Source organism: Pollicipes pollicipes, unplaced genomic scaffold (genome assembly GCF_011947565.3).
Source record: "Pollicipes pollicipes isolate AB1234 unplaced genomic scaffold, Ppol_2.1 Scaffold_5724;HRSCAF=6776_pilon_pilon_pilon, whole genome shotgun sequence".
NCBI classification, from domain to species: domain Eukaryota; kingdom Metazoa; phylum Arthropoda; class Thecostraca; order Pollicipedomorpha; family Pollicipedidae; genus Pollicipes; species Pollicipes pollicipes.
Genome location: NW_023596746.1, coordinates 13,260,535 through 13,279,426, shown reverse-complemented (window position 1 = coordinate 13,279,426; position 18,892 = coordinate 13,260,535). Strand labels below are relative to the sequence as shown.

General features: G+C 56.2%; 1 protein-coding gene across 1 annotated transcript in view; it reads left to right on the top strand.

The window, feature by feature from the left end:
- The window catches only part of LOC119103797 (paired mesoderm homeobox protein 2-like), a 29,631-nt gene that overhangs the window by 8,291 nt on the left and 2,448 nt on the right, over window positions 1-18,892 (top strand). The window contains 3 exon segments of the mRNA XM_037227450.1: window positions 11,753-11,854; window positions 11,857-11,966; window positions 18,212-18,350. Coding sequence (XP_037083345.1) covers window positions 11,753-11,854; window positions 11,857-11,966; window positions 18,212-18,350 — 351 coding nt within the window.

The window sequence follows — 18,892 nt, the reverse complement described above, 5'->3', positions numbered from 1 at the left end:
GTGGACCCGCCGCTCGCTGTGCCGCCTGCCCCGGGACCCGCCGCGCGCAGCGCCGTCTCCTCGGGACCCGCCGCTCGCTGTGACGCCTCCCCGGACCCGCCGCTCGCGACGCCGCCTCCCCGGACCCGCCGCTCGCGGCGCCGCCTCCCCGGACCCGCCGCTCGCGACGCCGCCTCCCCGGACCCGCCGCTCGCGCGCCGCCTCCCCGGACCCCGTCGCGACGCCTTCGCGACGCTGTGCCGCCTCCCCGGACCCGCCGCTCGCGACTCCGCCTCCCCGGACCCGCCGCTCGCTGTGCCGCCTCCCCGGACCCGCCGCTGCGCGGCGCCGCCTCCCCGGACCCGCCGTGCGCGGCGCCGCCTCCCCGGACCCGCCGTGCGCGACACAGTGCCGCCCGCCCCCGGGACCATCTGCGTGCGGCGCCGCCCGGCGGGCCCGCCGCGCGCGACACAGTGCCGCCGGCCTGTCGCGAGCGCTGACGTTTTACGGCCTGGCTGACGGATGGCGGCGCTAAATACCCCTAATTTCCCGGGGGCTCCGGTTTCGCTGCCGGCGGCCGTCGCTGGGAAGGCGGCCGCCGGCGCCGCCCGCCCGGCCCAGTTCGTTATCGTCGCCCGCCGTACGGAGGGTCGCGCCAAACATCGGTGCACAAACAGGACGCGGGGCGCGCAGCCGGCCGCGGAGGAGCTACGGACCGGCCGCGGTGGCTGTGGTCGCCACCCGAGCCCTGTGTCAGCGCCGGCGCTGCCGAGCACGAGGCGGGGCGGGACGCGTGTTTATCACCAGGCGGGGGGCAGCTGTCCATTTTGAGGGGCATGCGCCGTTTCCGTTCCGTCTGGGGGATTATTTATGTGGTGCCTAAAACACGCACCACACGATAAATGTGGTGTTGTTAACAGTGGGACGTGTCAGCGAGAAATCCTGCTCGCTCCGTATTCCTCCTGGCGATGTTTGTGAATATGGCTATGGATGTGCGTTATCAATTACCCGATATTACTGATGGTTGACGCAGAAAACCGCACATTAACACGGCAGGACATGGAGATACTGGTATAGGGTGTATCGGCTACTGAGGCCAACTTGAGGACATGATGACAATGTGGAAGTTATGTCGGGAATTAAGAGGCTAACTGCCAGTGGCAAAGCAGGATTTCGCCCAGAAGGCCTTCATTTGACGGGGCAAAATTGAGGTGTGCTTTTTTACCCCTCCAAGCTCGAGACCGTGTTTTGACGTCTTGTGGGGCTGCTTTTATGTTTTAGAAACCCTACGGGCGTACGAAACTCCCCCGCAACCTCCAATTGGGTGAGGGTTCGGGGTACGGACCCAAAAGCCCCCTTCGCTATGCCAGCACTAACCGGCTAATAAGACGTTTCGCATGTTTTAAAACCGAATATAAGTTTCGTGTGGTGATAGGGAGACGGCCGTGGTCGGATGAGACGGATGGCTCATGTCTACCCACTATCTCGTGGGACTATTATTTCGACGTTTTTCAACGTATTGCGGCATTGGAGAGATTTAAGTGATCGGTAAAGTGACGCTTTCACCATCCTTCAGTTTTTGTTTTAAACCCCTAGTTAGCAAACTAATACCATCACGCTTCTTGGAATCACCCAAAGTGCCGCGAATTATCACAAGGCAAAAGAAAACATCGCTTTCCGGACGTGATCCGCAGGACCGGTCGTGTCTGTCAAGTGTTGAGCCTGTTATCCCAGCACCTGTCCGCCCCTCCCCCGGCCGTCGTCGGCGGCCCGCGCAGGATGTTTGCCGGCGTGCAAGGCCTTCCGGCGGCGCGCCCTGGCCTGCAGCGGCGGCGGGGGCGGCCCGCCGGCGCCGACGACAGACCATCGATCGCCGCTGTCCGGCGCCGCCGGCCGCGCATGATCGGCCGTCGTTTGTTGTTGCGCCCGCAGCAGCGCGCGCGAGTCAACAGCGCGCGCCGGCCGCCGGCCGCCCGTCGAACGGCCGCTTTGAACTGTCAATACGGCCCGTCTGCCCGTCAGGCGGCCGCGATAAAACTGGGGCCGCAGCCAGATCAAAAGGCCGACCGCGCCGCGCCGGCCGCGCAGTTTGACATGATGCTAAAGATGCTGCCGGCGCGCGCCGCCGCCGCCGCAGGAAAACACACGCCGGCTATAATTATCTGGCCGTGCGAGCTGTCCCACCGCTCCGGCGGTCGACACGGGACTGTGTCGTCCAGGTCACACCAGTTCCGCCCGCTCCCCATGGCATCTTCGTATTTGCTCATTGGTGTATGTACATCAGTGTAAATTGATGTTTTTTGTTTGGGCTTTCAATTCCGTTTTGATGGCCGCCCCAAAGCAATATTTGCATTAGCATCTGCCTGCGTCACCTCTGCTCTCTCCAGCGCCCCTGCACCAATTTCGTGCACGTGCCGCCCACCAGCGCGGGCGCGCCGCCGCTCCGCTCCTACGCTCTGCCCCGTGCTCCACGGCTCTGCCCTCGCCCGGCAGCCAAGCGGCCGCCACTACACGAGCCGACAGCGGCCGTTTAGACTAATGGCTTTGATACGATGTCAGCCGGTATTTCGCGCCGCGATTGGCTGGCTGAAATGTTGCCGCGTCTCCTGACCGGGATGTGAGGATGCCCTCCTAGGATGCTCGGGAGCAGTGTCAAAGCGTTCGGGGTAGAGCTAATGTGTCCTGGGACTGAGTCAAGTGCCCGGCTGATGAGACAGAGCACTCCGGGAGCTAAGACAAAGCACTCCGGGAGCTAAGTTCAAGAGTGCTTCAGGAGCTGAGCAGAGCGTTCTAGAAGGCTGAGTCAGAGCACCCCGGGGGCTGAGTAGAGCACTCCGGGAGCTGAGTAGAGGCACTCCGGGAGGAGACTGAGTAGAGCACCCCGGGGGCTGAGTAGAGCACTCCCGGGAGCTGAGTAGAGCACTCCGGGAGCTGAGTAGAGCACTCCGGGGAGCCTGGGTCAGAGCACTCCAGGAGCTGGAGTCAGAGCACTCTGGGAGCCATGTAGGGCACCCCTGCAGCGCGTCAGCGGAGCCGGGCGCTGCTGCTGTCGGCGTGGCACCGCACGTTTGAACGGAGTTGTCGATGCTGGCGCAGCACTACAGCCCGGCCGTCACGGAAGCCCCAGGTGAACATCATCGGCGGTGTTAACATGGCGGCCCGATCATGGCGGTGACATGACGAGCACCACAACTGGCGGCGGGGAACGAGGCAGCGGCGACGCCGACAGGGCCGCCTGCCATGCGCCGCGACGACCGGGGCAAGGTGGTCGGCACGGCCGCGTGCCATGTGCCGCGACGACCGGGGCAAGGTGGTCGGTACGGCCGCGTGCCATGTGCCCCGGGGGTCGGGACAAGGTGGTCGGCACGGCCGCGTGCCATGTGCCGCGACGACCGGGACAAGGGTGGCCGGCACTGTCGCGTGCCATGTGCCCCGGCGGGTCGGGACAAGGTGGCCCGGCACGGCCGCGTGCCACGTGCCGCGACGGTCGGAACAAGGTGGCCGGCACGGCCGCGTGCCACGTGCCGCGACGGTCGGGACAAGGTGGCCGGCACGGGGTGCGGAGGCCACAGCAGCTGGGTCAATAAACACCAGCTGGAGCAGAAGCCGCCGCTGTGGTGTTTCAACGAGCTGGTTAATCCAGCCTTAGTTTGTGTTTGCAGTCACTCAGGCAGATAGCCGGATGGAGGTCTCGCGAGGAATGGCTATGTCATGGAATATCCTGTGATGGTAATGCTAACGAAACTATAAGAATGTTCCTGCTCAGCCAATTGCACGACAAAAGATGAATATCCCATGACGGCAAAGCCTCTGAGAAACTTATTGAAGTGGAAGCGGCGAGCGAACGCGGTTTCGGCCACATTTCTTTCCGTGCAGTGTTCAGGCTCTTGTGCTAACTTCTCCCAAGATGGGTACCCTCCCTCCAGTACATACACCGTCACTGGGAAAAGCGATACCTATTTCATCACTCGAGCAGCGCAAGCGGGTGCACAGCACATGCAGCAGGAGGTCTGGGTCGTGTCGTGACTCAAACACGATTGCTCTTGAAGGGGCTCACCAAAGGAAGCCGCAGGGCCACCTCGCGATCAAAGCAGCGGTGATTGCTGATTACTTAAGAAATACCCACTCGTCAAAATGAATGATTCATAGACATCAATGTTAGTTTGCAAAACAACCGATCGGCCGCCTAAAGCAAGAAGAAAGGAAGTAATTTCCGGGCTTACACAAAGAAGTGCCACACATTCCTGCTGGTATCTGCAAGCATCACGTGTGCCTGGCATCATGAAAAACTGGATGCAGGGCCGGACCCATCCCGTGGATTCCCGAACTGGACGCCTGCGACGGTACCACATCCATGGCAAACTCTCCAAATGGTTCACGACTATGAGGAGGCTTCTTACGACCCTCCCTCCCTTCCTACGCTCCCTCAAAACTCTTCCTCACCTCAGATCGACTCCACCTCTCGCCCGCCCGCACGTCTCGCCCGAGAGACCGAGCGAGCTTGATTCACCCGCCGCGCGCGGCCGGCGAGCGGGCGGTGCGGCTTTGAAGTGCCGCCGGAGCATCCCCCGGAGAGGGCAGGCCGCTTTTTCGACGCGACTGTCAGCTCTGATCGGCGCGAGCAACTGTCGGCGGGGGTCGGTGCCGCACATGCCGGGCTGCTGGAGGCCGGCCGTCGCCCGAGGCCAGCGCTGACCCGCGCCGCGAGCGGGCCCGTCGACGTCGACGATACAATGGCGTCGGCGTCGGCGACGGCGCGGCCGGCGCGCGCCGCGCTAATTCAGGAGGCTTCGCCCGTAGATTAACAGGCAATTAAACGGATTTACGAACGCAAATGTTGTGCCCGCCCTGCCAAGACGGCCGGCTCCCACGGGCGCTGTTGGAGCGACGGACGGGTTTTTTCAGCCGTTGGGAGCCATCGCAGCGGGCAGTGTCGGGTTTCATGATGCGTCGTGTCGGACAGAACAAACTCTGCAAAGCGGGTAATGACGCGATAAACTGCTGATCACCAAGTAGGCCGGCGAGTTGTAGGGTTCAGCTGCTTCAGCTCGTACAGCAATGCCAACAAGCATGAATGCTGCTGGGGCGCTGCGATGAAAACGTGCGTAGGGAAACCAGGCTGTCAAGTCTGATTTTATGGCTGCGCAAAGTCAGCCTGATTAAGTTGTCGGTTTTCAGAGGGCCAACAGCATCATTTCACGGTTGTCTCTCACCAAACGAGCTGCGAGCCCCACGCCCGCTAATGTTCTGGTGGCATTCAGCAGGTGCTACAGACCCCAAACACGCTGTGGGAAGCGAGCGACATTTCGGCTTTTTGCCCGCTACCATGTTTTGCCAATTAAAGAAGTCGGTGCGCTGTGCTGGGTAATTTGTTAATTAGCGATGAGCTCCCATGCCATTTCCCGGGGCTGGGAATGTTCCTTAAACTGCAGCAACATCGTATGTGCGAGTGATTTCAATGACATGCCTGTTCCACGGCAACCAAGTTAAGAATGCATCGCAAAAGTTGACATTTGAGATCAAATACTGCTGAAGTTCCAGCGTGTATCATGCAATCATCGGTAATGTCATAGGTACTTTGATCAAATGCTTACGGTGTCGCGGTGGCAACGTGTCATTCTATTGAGAAGTGCTATGTGTAGCCAGACTTTATTAGATTAATATTCAAACCGATTCAAAAGAAGTAACTCATTACCATGTGTGTTAGGCACCGCATTGCTTCACTAAAGGAAGCTCAGATATTTATCACAAAATATCCATGATCTCGAAGCAAAAGGGTCGGATGCCCATTCCTGTGTGTTGTCTGGAAAATGGGTAAAAAAAATGTAGCATAGGCCTCTAATTCATGTGATATTTTTGCATTTATCGCCTCTCTTCACAGGCGTTTTTTGTTCGGCAAAGTTTTGATTTCAATGGGAAAGCGTCACATCCAGAAGCCATAGAAAAAAAACACATCTGCTACTGACGCTTGAGGATCATTTTGCCGCCAAAGATGACGAAAGAAGCAGACCTAGCTAACACAAATTAAACCATCGGCATATAACTTCAACTGATGTATGGTCTAATAGGGGATGGTAGCTGCAAGCAGCATGAGCTGAAACATTTAAAAAAGTTCGGGTTCCAAGTGTAACTTGTAGGTCCTATTTTTACTTGCAAAGCTATAGACGTAATGCTAAGTTCCTGATTGGAAGATTCAGTCCAGAATCAGTCCCCTGAAATTTGGGAGATGCAGCTGCATCCTCACCTAAGAGCAAAGTTACACCCATGCAAAGAGCACGCGGCAATAAGCAAAACGCAGTGTAGCCGGCAGCCCAACTGCTCCGAAGCTATTGGTTGCGCGTCCGCCGGTAGCTAATCAGATGACGGAGGCTTGAGAGAGGCTGAAGCGCCAAACCAAAGCCTCAAACCGCTACAAAAATACACCAACCCCAGAGGCGGTGCCACAAATACACCAACCCCAGAGGCGGTGCCACAAATACACCAACCTCAGAGGCGGTGCCACAAAATACACCAACCCCAGAGCCGGTGCCACAAACACACCAACCCCAGAGGTGGTGCCACAAATACACCAACCCCAGAGCGGTGCCACAAACACACCAACCCCAGAGGCGGTGCCACAAATACACCAACCCCAGAGGCGGTGCCACAAAATACATACCCAACCCCAGAGGCGGTGCCACAAATACACCAACCCAGAAGGCTGGTGCCACAAATTACCACCAACCCCAGAGTGGTGCACAAATACCCCACCCCGAGACCAGTGCCACAAATATACCAAACCCCAGAGGACGGTGTCACAAATATACCAACTCAAAGGCGGTGCCACAAATACACCAACCCCAGAGAGGGCGGTGCCACAAAGGTACAGCGCCGCACATGGATAAAGCGATTAACATGGGGACATTCCGCAGGATTGGGGGCCCTTCGCGGTCAAAGTATGAAAACAAGGCGTGCATGACATGCCATGATTATTGTACTTATGTGATGGCATGTTTTGGTAGCCAGACCGCTTTACGGAGTTGTATGGGCACTGGTTTTTCCTTTTTTGCACAGCCTGGACAGGTCAGGATGTATGGTGAGCTAGAAACCGGGCTGGAAGCCTCCCAAACATTACGCGCTTGATTAAGCCGGGTAGCTGCTTGTAATGTTTTTTTGTGCAGGCCTAAATTTCAGCAACTGTGACGATGCGAGTTTTAGTTCAGCGCAATAGTAGCTCTCATATGGTTTTATTAAATCCAACACGTCTGCACGACTTGGCTGCGTTGCTCGAGCTTCCCGTTGGTCGGGACAAACGCCTCCTCCCAGTCCCACCCTGGTCTGCTCCCAACCGCTGAAGCGATACTTTCTTAGTCCGAAGAGGACCTCACTCCGTGCTGGATCATGGCCATGCCGTCATAATGACGACCTCCTTCGGTATCATAGACCACGAGCCGTATCATAGACCTCCAGCCGTTCCCACAGACTTCCACCTGTTCTACAGACCTCTTGCCGCACCACAAACCCCCAGCCGTATTACAGACCTCCAGTCTTACTACAGCCTGTCAGCCGTACCATAGAGCTCCAGCTGTGCGCAGACCTCCAGCCGTGTTACAGACCTCCTGTCACACCAAAAACCTCCAGCCATACTACAGGCCTTCAGTTGTACCACAGATCTCCAGCCCTGCCACTGACCTCCAGCCGTACCACAGCCCTTCAGTTGTACCACAGATCTCCAACCCTACCACAGACCTCCAGCCCTACCACAGCCCTTCAGATGCACTACAGACCTTCAGCCGTACCCCGTCTACCATAGAACTCCAGCCGAACTCCAGCCTTGGTGCCAAATATGTTTTTGGACAGCGAATTTTGGTGACGGCCGAGACGAGATAATACAGCATCAAAACATAACATGAGGTCTGCATGCATAGATATTATGCCTCTATGGCAAACATTTCGTCACACAGCACCGCAAACGTTTCGGTAAGCACTCTTTATCCTACTCTACGGCACCATGGTATCTTTCCGGGTAAAATATTCCATGATTTTTTGTTGGTCGGCCGACCCAGGATGACAGTTCGGCGACAAATCAGTGTATTCTCCATGGCCCGGCCAGTCGGCTGACTTCGCTGTTTTTAACAGCCGACCCTCTCAGTGTCCCGAAATAGACAGTATAAAATGCTGAAAAAACCTAGATATGGGGCTTCATCTGGCCGCAAAGAACATGTTTCAATCGTTGCGATGCGACTAACGTGAAGTGGGCGTTGACTTTCAATGCTCCGCAATTTTGCAAGTGGCATTCGCAAGCTGTTAAGGGCAAGCCGTTTTGTTAAGAGCCTTTTCAAAGTTTCATTGAAGTGCATATTGACGAAACAACCCGCCGGAGCATAAGAATAAATATATATTAGGCCCATTGTGTTGCTGCCATTGCCAAATCACACAATTGAACTGCACTCATTTAGAACCACCAACCCATACTTCTAATCACGGGCGAAATTATGATCTGAAATCATTGGTCAGGTGTATGCTGTGCCATGGATATAAAAGCATGGGACACATATGATATGGGGACTAGAGCATGCAAAATGGACGGACACGAATGGTTGCGGCAGGGACGGTGATGGCAAACATGGCTGAGGTTCCTGCCGGGTTGGTCTAGTGCCCAAGCCCAATCGCACTGGGTATGCAGTTCAGGATGTGATGCGCAAGTCTAGCGTTAATCAATAACACACCGAAGTTGTTCGGAAGATCGCGTTACCTGGTAATCAGGGACACGAAAAGAGGTTACAGCCGACGACCCGACAACCTTTTGCTGGATCGTACGCAATTGCAAACATGTAAGATTTTGCAGCACCCTATCTAATGATACTACTCGCACTCAGAGATGTTAGTCTGCTTACATAGTGCATGATGGCCCCGAAGGCTGTCATTGGTGAGGTGGCTCGAGTCTGCTATCAACCCACGCACGTGAGGGCTACTGCGAACGATTTGCTCTCCTGATGGACACCATCTATGCGAGAGGCAATGGCTAAGTTTGAATCTAAGACCGCGATCGGGTTTCTCATCTCAGGTGAGCCTCTTAGGATGACACTTTTGATAGAACAAGATATACGTCTTTTTTACTTGGACTGAAAGTTGGCATAATGTAATTTCACTGCATACTTAATTGTTATTAATTATTATCGTAAAATTGAATTAAAATAGATACAAGTAAATAAATCAATTAAATTAAAAAATTACAGTAACATATATTTTTAAAATTATCATTGTAAAAGTATAAAAATGCTAATATGATAAATAATTTCAAACATATGTTCAAATTGGAGGTATTCTTTCAGATCAACTTCAAGAAGGGAAGTGTTGTCAGGGGAACGAATCTGCCCACAAAGTTTCGGAGTCGGTGTGCCTGACGCGAGCCGACCGGCGACAACGCGCATATCATCGCATTTATGAGATCGAGGGTCACACGTGGCAGCGCGCAGGAGGCGGCTCAGACATGAGCCCGACGAGGTGTGTCCAGTTCATCTCCCGTGTTTTTACCAGCTGCCCACGCCCACCACAGCCCGCCCACAGTCACCGCCGATCACATCGCGACGCGGCCCGGCCCGCCCCTGCCGCCGATGAGGGGCCGCGGTCCGGCCCGCCCCGACCGCCGATGAGGTCGCGACCCGGCCCGCCCCGGCCGCCGATGAGGTCGCGATCCGGCCCGCCCCGGCCGCCGATGAGGGGCCGCGACCCGGCCCGCCTCGGCCGCCGATGAGGCCAGCGACCCGGCCCGCCCCGGCCGTCGATGAGGGGCCGCGACCCGGCCCGCCCCGGCCGCCGATGAGGGGCCGCGACCCGGCCCGCCTCGGCCGCCGATGAGGCCGCGACCCGGCCCGCCCCGGCCGCCGATGAGGGCCGCGACCCCGGCCCGCCCCGGCCGCCGATAAAGGGGCCGCGACCCGGCCCGCCCCGGCCGCCGATGAGGGGCCGCGACCTGGCCCGCCCCCGGTCGCCGATGAGGCCGCGACCCCGGCCCGCCTCGGCCGCCGATGGAGACCGCGGCATCGGCACATTCCAGCGGCGGCGCGGCTGGACGGCCACGTGGTGCATACCCGGCGCGCGCGCGTCGGCTCGGTGGCGCGCCGCGACGCGGCCCGCCCGCGCGCTGACGGATCGGAGGCGCGCCTGTCAAATGCAGCCGGCGGGCGGTGACGGATGGCCAGGCGACGGCGACGGTACGCCGCCGGCGGCGACAGTCGAGGCGGAGTGGGCCCACCGCCATCGGCGACCGTCGAAGCGGAGTGGGCCCACCGCCATCGGCGGCAGTCGAGGTGGAGTGGGCCCACCGCCATCGGCGGCAGTCGGCGCGGAGTGGGCCCACCGGCATCGGCGGCAGTCGAGGCGGAGTGGGCCCACCGCCATCGGCGGCAGTCGAGGCGGAAGAGGCCCGACGCCGTAGCGTGTAGTTGTGCAGCAGTCGGCTGGCACAGCGCTGCCCGTTAGTTGAGCTAGGGCTGTGAGGAGTGACTGTGAGCTGTGGCTGCGTATGTATGGCTATGAGCTGCAGTGTGGTCCATCAGCTCACCATGCCGCGATCGCGAAACAGGGATGAAGAGTGAAGGCACATCAGAGGGCTGACAAGACTGAGGCCGGCTGTACGTGCACCGAGCAAGCTGTGATACTGCATTGAGTCGTGTGTACTGCTGAATTAAAGACAATATCGCTAAACTGACGCACTTCCCAAACTCTCTGCTACGCAATGAGTGCCCAAACACTTACTAAACATTTCATTAAGTTTCGGAAGTAACCGCGGCACTTAAGGGATGCATTACCATCAATCAACCCATTTATTATTACAATCAATTCATTAATCGCTTGGCACACGGAGATGGGCGAGTATTATTCCTAAAAATAAGTGGTAGCTGTCAAAATTGCAAGCGTGCTTCGGGCTACCTTGAGGCCGAACAATGGCTTTGTTAGCATCAGCATCGCGTTCTGGCGATTACAGGATGGATGACCACGACCACTCTCCAATGTTTAAAGGGTGCCTATTGGGTGTTGATTGGCCTTATCGCAGTCACTAGCGTTCGGCGAAGTCACGCGGGCAAGCCAGTGCTATGTGTTCGAAATCACGCATGCATGTTGATGGTGCATTTAAAGGTATATTTTCTCCGCATGTATTCGTTTGAAACGTGTTTGACCTTAGTTATCCGGTATATTACATGAACAATATCTGCAACGCAATGCTGTCTCCAGTCGGGATTCCAATTGTTTGAAAAATGGCTACGGCGCCGACGTGCTCCACCATGTATGGCCAGCACGAGGGCCAGCACAGCCTTTGACCAGCACAGCCCTTGGCCAGCACAGCTCTTTGCCAGCACAGCGCTGTGGCCAGTACGGCACATCTCCCTATGCATGCTCCGCTGCTGGGGTTAGGGAAAACCAAAATATAGCGGGGAGGTCAATTCAGCTCAATATTGTCGTACAGTGGGCTAGGCATGGACTCGTCACTCGTTCGCTCAAAGTGGGAACACACTCAGGTGATCATTTTTGTGTATTTTCGAGTCAACAAGCGTTACGGATAGCGACAAACCCGAGGCTCCAAGCAGGGTAGATGTAACTACCTCCTCCTCCAGCAACAGATCGGACTTGAGTACTCTACACACCTCCAAGACACACCCTTGAAGGTGTAGCACGAAAAATGGCCTATGCGGCATCTCACTGGCACGCGCTCCCCCATTATGCATTCGCCGACATTACTGCACCCGTGCCGACGCAGCCTGACCTCCCCTGCCCCGCCGTGGTCCGACAGAGGACGAGCTCGCCAAGGACTGTGACCAGACGGCCAAGGGCGGTGCCGTCGGCGGCGAGGCGGCGCGCAAGCGGAAGCCGCGGCGGAACCGCACCACCTTCACCTCGGCCAGCTGGCCGCGCTCGAGCGCGTGTTCGAGCGCACCCACTACCCGGACGCGTTCGTGCGCGAGGACCTGGCGCGCCGTGTCAACCTGAGCGAGGCGCGCGTGCAGGTGAGCTGTCGCCGGGGAGGGAAGGGTGAGCAGCGAGATGACGTGACGATGGCGTGGTGAGAAGGTGTGTGACGTGGTGAGCAGTTACATCGCGAGGAGGCGGTGAGCTGGGTGAGCGGCTGGTAAGGTGGAGAGGCAGTGAGCGTATTGGAGGGCTCCGTCGGCGCTGGCTAGTATCATTCAAGGGAAGCGCAGTGTGTGACATGGCGGGCAATGCCGAAGCATGTAAATTCACGAACTGTAAAAAGTTCACAGCGACAGCAGAACTGTTTGCACTCATTTAAACGATTACCTTATGATGTATCTGTGTGGAAACGTTGCGGGTCTTTCGGTAATGATGAAAGAAAACCAGCATGTTCTGAAGGATGTTCGCATCGCTTTGCAAGATCCTCAGCTGGCGTCATGATAAACTTCGATCGCGCGCCGATAGCAAACAAGAGAGGTAGAATGACTAATTTAGCTCATGATACTTGTTGCCAATCGTCCCCGCTTTCAGTCATAAAGGTGAGCATAAAAAAGTAAATTTCAGCAAATTAATCGATGTCTTGGGCTTCCACCGTTATGTCATACATATCTGTGGACATAATTCGGTTTTGCGCGAAAGGCTGGAACTCTCCCGGCACTCTGCGCTCACCAACTCGGCTTGTGAAGGAACCAGCAGCGATGTCTCGCAGCTGTCGAATGCAAGCCTCCTCTCAAGTTCGAATTTCTGAGCACAGCGTGCTTTTTTGCTGATCATACAAATGTGACAGGCGGGAAGTGACAGGAAACTGAACGAACGCCGCATTCAAACGTTGGCCGGTAATGAAGCATTTGACGACCATTGCCTCAATACTGTTTCGAGTTCGTAAAATGGTTTCTCAAACCGTTGGCATAATAATGGTGAGGTCGACACCTGATCCTTACTGGCGCTGACTTTGACTGGAGGCCATGCTTGCTGGATTCTCAGCGTGCGGATGGTTTGGTCAAAACTACCGCTATCTTCCGCGCCTTCTGTAACGGAGAAACCGAGATTCCGCTGGCAATAAGCGCCGCCCCATGCATGCATTCAGGACCTTTGAAGAGTTGTGCTTTGTCTACAACACATGTGCTTTCCGACAGAATAAGGTACAGCATAGTCCTACCGTCAAAGTAAATTACATCTTATAACCATGCTTTGTCACAGCTTGACCAGCGATGTTGGGGAGGGGCAGGGGGTAACCTGCCACTATGCTCTCCGCTCTCCACATCTAATACCAGCAGGGCCTGTTGGGGTGCACTGCGAGCGCGCCGTGTAACAGAATGCTAAACCTTAGACAGAATAGTCGAGAGGAGATATCTTGTAACCTTTCTCAAGAATATTTTTCCGGGAAAACAGCGCGTAGCGTACGTGACCATTTCATGCACACCCTGGAGAAGGAGAGCGAATGCACCACTGGGCAAACCCATAGTAGACCGACATAAGCAGGGGTGCAAAGCGCAACAAATACTAACTCTGAAATATGTACGCTAGCAGTAGCTAACGATTGGGCCGACCTAAAAATTGCTGTACATTAGTATTTCTAGGCCTATTCCCAGACCTGTTCGTAGAGCTAGAGGGCAGACCCAGGGATCGTTGCACGCATTTTTTTTTTAATCTTCGTCCGAGGCTGAACACACAAAAGGTTTCATGGAACCTGGTTTGAGCAGCCTTGTTTCGGTAAGGCACATTCAAACTAGCTCACTGCTCGTTGTAACGGACACCGACGCCCGCTGGCAAATTTCTCTCTATCCTGATCCACCTGTCTACCAGCACGGCTCATCGAAACCTTTCGGCGTAGCCGTCTGGACAGCCCTCAGCAGTGCCGCGTATGGGGTCTTAGGACGCCAGACTCCGAGTATAAGCGATGCTCAGGAGGCTCATGTAGCGTCCATGGTACCGGATGTTCGTGGTCAGTAATATTCTAACCTTATACTGTTGTCATGTGCTATCGTAACCTCCCGGGTTAGTTGTTCGTGTTTCTGCTAGCTCTTAGTGAAGTACCATGCATCGGTTATTAGGATGTGCGAGCCTAGATCATTTGCTATTTCGATCTGGTTTAGTGGCGATGTCTGCACTGATTATTGAATTCTGGGTTTTTACGTCCTGATATTTTCAACTCTGCTCACTTCTGGCCTTGAACATAAGCTCGAAGCGTCGTGTATTACAAATGCAGTCAAGATAACGCCTTTTAACGAATACCTCCTCTTGTATTGAACGCCGATAACTGTCAGCAAAGCATTCTGAACTCGTAATGACGAAAACCAGATGCTTAATACCTCTCTTGCCTATCTCAATAACAAACAACGTATAAGCACTAACACAGCAAAGCACTTACCAAGTTGGCCGAATCCGCAGAATGCGAATACGTCACGCGTCGGGCTAGATTGAATCAGGAACTTTCATTTAGACCCAATTATGAATTGACCAGCTTGACTTGTTTCAGCCCACATGGACGGGACGGATCGAAAATAGACGAAACGTAACACTTGCCTAACTGACCTTAAAGTACCAGGCTGGACGGCAATTAGGTAAAGGATCTCACACCTATAAAGACATTAGTTCAAAGTTAACAATACGAAAACAGATCACACAACTCATTACCATATCTTGCGGTCAAATTTTCAAAGGAACAGGTGGTATCGACCGATGGTGTCAGCCGATAAATAATTGAAAAGCTGCCTTGGGAAACATCGTTTCAATTCAGAGCAAAGGAGAAGACCAAACAATAAATTTGGTTTACTACGAGATTAATCAAACCTATCATAATGTTTCAGCGGTTTAATTCAATCTCATGAAGTAGCATTGCAATTATTATAAGGTCAAGTCATTTCCTATAATAAAGAAGCAAAGTGAAGTAAATGTTTACGCTCCCCGTCACAAAAGAGAGAGTACGCCTCAAGTCAGTATTAAATTTCTTTGCATTTTCAAATTGCAGTCCAATTTTCATCACCCATTTACAAGTGAACTTCAACAATGCAGCTACTGAGATGTTATTCCAATGTAATTATTAAGAAGGCCACATACCCTTTGTCAAGAAATCCAGGTGAAGTAACGTGAAAGTAAGCGTCCTATCACAAACTGCCTGTTCATGCCTCTCGTATGAAGGTTGAGCAAGCCTCCAAGTAACTCAGGGAAAGGGCTTGGTTAAGTTTGGGCCATAAAAGTGGTAGATGGCAAGACGACCTTTCTGATCAGTTGGATGCCGATATTGCCTGATGAGTCACGCAACCCCGTCCGGATCATCTGACGGCCCGTCAATTGTACACAGTTTACCACCGAGTTTGCATGGCAGTAATGGTAAGCAACGTTAGCGAGTACGGTGATGCACCGTGACATTCACATGCTTCTTACGGCTGCTACAGCTATCATCCTATTTTAATTAAGTGTAAACATACGAACAGAAGTCGCAGTGAATGCTTCGCCGAAATGTTGTTCGTTTCAGCGATCGCGATCACCATTCTAAGCCAACTATAGCGCACGTGCTGTAGCCAGTCTGTCGCCTGCGGCACCTTAAAATACAAATTCTTGCGTCGAGAAAGCATCACGTGCGACAAACGCGCCCAAAAGTCGCACTTCGTCTCGGCGTGCACAGCTGTCTAATTCGCAAAAACTGTGATACGGATGAGTTACGACTAAAAACTGTGGGCGATGATGCGCGCGGCTCATCCTATTTTTAATAATGTAGCGGGGGCGTTTCCATTTCAACAGTTTTGACACTGCCTGAACAGATTTCAAATCTTACTTCTGCTTCTTCTGAAAAGGTATTTCGTAACCTTAGATCGTGTTAAAATATGCTTTTTTACGGCACCTTTGAAAGCCTTCGGTAGTCTGAACTTATCTAGATCCGTAATCACCTATGTGGCCGCACAAATTCGCCTTGGAAATTTTCAGCTTGACATGCATATCTTTCTGTGTTATTTTAGTGACACTTTTCGTTTACAAGAATAAGAAGCATGGCCCGGCTGCGTGCTGAAAACCTTATCAGAAGGCACGTCTGAGCCAGCCTAAGCCAAGGTTTTCGGTTTCAGGTCACGGCTGTTTTGCCTTATTTTTTGCTTCATTTTACGAACATCTCAGCCAGAGGTCGACATTCTAAGCCACCTTATTTGCATCACAACCCACATTTGATCACAGATATAGACGTAAACTAAAACTGAATTGGCTTGAGACCACCTGGAAAAGCATGCATGGGTCATAGCCATTCACCTGCCTAAATCGGATGTCCTGGCGGTCAGGTCGTGCCAGGTCCTTCCGGCCAGGTCCCGCCAGGTACTGTCGGTCAGGTCTCGCCAGGTCCCGTCCCGTCGGCAGGGCGCCAGGTTCGGTGCCTGAGCTGCTCCAGGGAGTTGGTGCCACCAAGTTAATAATATAGTTTTTTCCAGCCGGACGTTCGCATACGGCATTGCCATGCGTTTTTGGAAACAAAACGATAGTTCGTTTTGAACTTCGCATGAATCGATTAAGTTTTTAATGTAGCAGTGCATGACAAATGCAGCGGTACCGTAAAGTGATACAACCTACGCACAGAGCCATAGCTTTAAAAATATTGGTTAAAACTTGGTGAAATCGCCGGCCATCATTCCATGCCTAAGGGCTGTGGAGCTGCAAGCTTTCCAAAAGCGTTAGGACGGCTCGGGTCGGGTCGTGTCGGGGCGGGTTGGGCCGCTTGCCCAAACACAAAGCCACTTATATTTCGTACAAGCTTGGCGAGCGGCCTCGCTACTAAGCATTTCGATGTCTCTGTGGGGTGTTCCCCAACTGAGTCAGAATCAGACGGGTTTCGTTCCACATGTCGGGGCGGAAGGCCGGACGCATCTGGTGTGGGGCAGATCAGCGTTCCTTTGTTGTCGCTGCCAGCCTTCCGTTCAAGTTCAGGGTGAAGCTGGCACCAATAATTCGCCGCCAGCGGTCTGCCTCCGGTGCCTGTGTGTGGCGGCCGGCGGGGAGGGGCGGGGAGGGGCGGGAAGGGGAGCGCCCGGGCCGGATCAGCGGCGCCGTCGCCAGCCGGCCGGAAATAGGCGGCGGTCCGGCGGCGGCGGCGGCGGCGGCAAGCTCTGATCGGCCTGATGTGCAGTGACGGCACCCGTCACGGCAGGCGGAGCGTCACCGCCCTCCGGACAGGGCGGCACCGACCGCCGCACGCCGCCTCGGACAGAGCAGCAGGCGCGCGCCGCCGCCAGCCGAGCTCAGCCGCGCCCGCCGGGGGTTTGGGGTCATCACCGACCCCCGTAGGTGGCGCGAGCTTCGTCAAGCCACGGCTGCTGGGAGCAGATCAAATGACTGAGCTATCGCCAGTGTGACTCCACTGGGGACCACCTCCCGAGGACCGGGCGTCTCTCAGACGTTCTCGGCTGCCCCGCGTGCGTCCTGTCACACTCGGCGGCTGGCATCGCGGCGGATCCTGTCCCGCTGCCGTCCCAGTGCCGGCCCGCTGCCGGCTCATTGCCGTACCGCTGCCGTCCCATTGCCGGCCCGCTGCCGTCCCGCTGCCGTCCCGCTGCCGGCTCACTGCCATCCCGCTGCCGTCCCACTGCCGTCCCGCTGTCGTCCCGCTGCCGGCTCACTGCCATCCCGCTGCCGTCCCACTGCCGTCCCGCCGTCGTCCCGCTGCCGTCCCGCTGCCGTCCCGCTGCCGGCTCACTGCCATCCCGCTGCCGTCCCACTGCCGTCCCGCTGTCGTCCCGCTGCCGGCTCACTGCCATCCCGCTGCCGTCCCACTGCCGTCCCGCTGTCGTCCCGCTGCCGGCTCACTGCCATCCCGCTGCCGTCCCACTGCCGCCCCGCTGTCGTCCCGCTGCCGGCCCGCTGCCGTTCCGCTGCCGGCACGCTGCCGACCCGCTGCCGCTGTTTCGTCTCCACGGGGACCGGGACGCGTCCCGACGGAGCCGGCATCCACGCTCCGTCGGAGCGGCTGATCTGCTCGGCTGACAGCCGCTGGCGGGGCCAGCCGTTACGGCGCGCCGCCCGCGCCGCCCCCTGCGCCCCCTGCGTCGCCGGTGCCGTCCCGCTGGCGCCGGCGGGCGTCGGCCGGCCGCCGACATTCCGGCCGCGATTGGTCCGTAACGCGAGCCGGCCGGCCTGGCTTGGGTTTCGCCGGCGGCACGGTCCCGCGTAATTAGATTAGCTAATTGTGTCAGGTCGCGGTGGCGCGAGCGTTTTTACCAGCTCGACGCGCGCCCTCGGCACGGAGCTGACGGAGACGGTGACGGGCCTTTGCTGACGCGCGCGCCACCTTGGCCGCCAGGTCTGGTTCCAGAACCGCCGCGCCAAGTTTCGTCGCAACGAGCGGAGCCTGCTGGCGCAGCGCAGTCCGGCGCTGAGTATGACCAGCGCCGTCGAGCACGCGGCCGTGGTAGAGCAGCCGCTTGCGCCCCGACCCACCGGTGAGAGCCGACGGGATCCATAGCTGTACCGCCATCCCCCACCTTCCGGTAAGAGCTGTCACCCCAACCAATAGTGAGAGCTGCCACCCCACCCAACGGTGAGCCTTACCCACCGGTGAGGGCTGCCCCCCTCCCCCCCAATGAGAGCTGCCACCCCAATCAACGATGAGAGCTGCCACTCCCTCCCGACAGTGAGAGCTGCCACCCCACCCACTAGTAAGAGCTGCCACCCCCGCCAAACAGTGAAGGCTGTCACCCCTCTCAACGGTGAGAGCTGCCACCCCACCCACCGGTGAGAACTATCACCCCCACTCACCGGTGAGAGCAGTCGCCCCACCCGCCGGTGAGAGCTGCCACCCCCACCCGCCGGTGAGAGCCAATCCGACTCATGGATGTACTGGCGCCCCCAACCCAACAGTGAAGGGAACCACCACCCTGAACCCACTCATGAAAATCGCCACTCACTCCTGACCCCATCCCATCGACGAGAATCGCCAACCCCTCCCATCTGGGGCGTGATCTTGCAAAATTAGTTTAGGGGA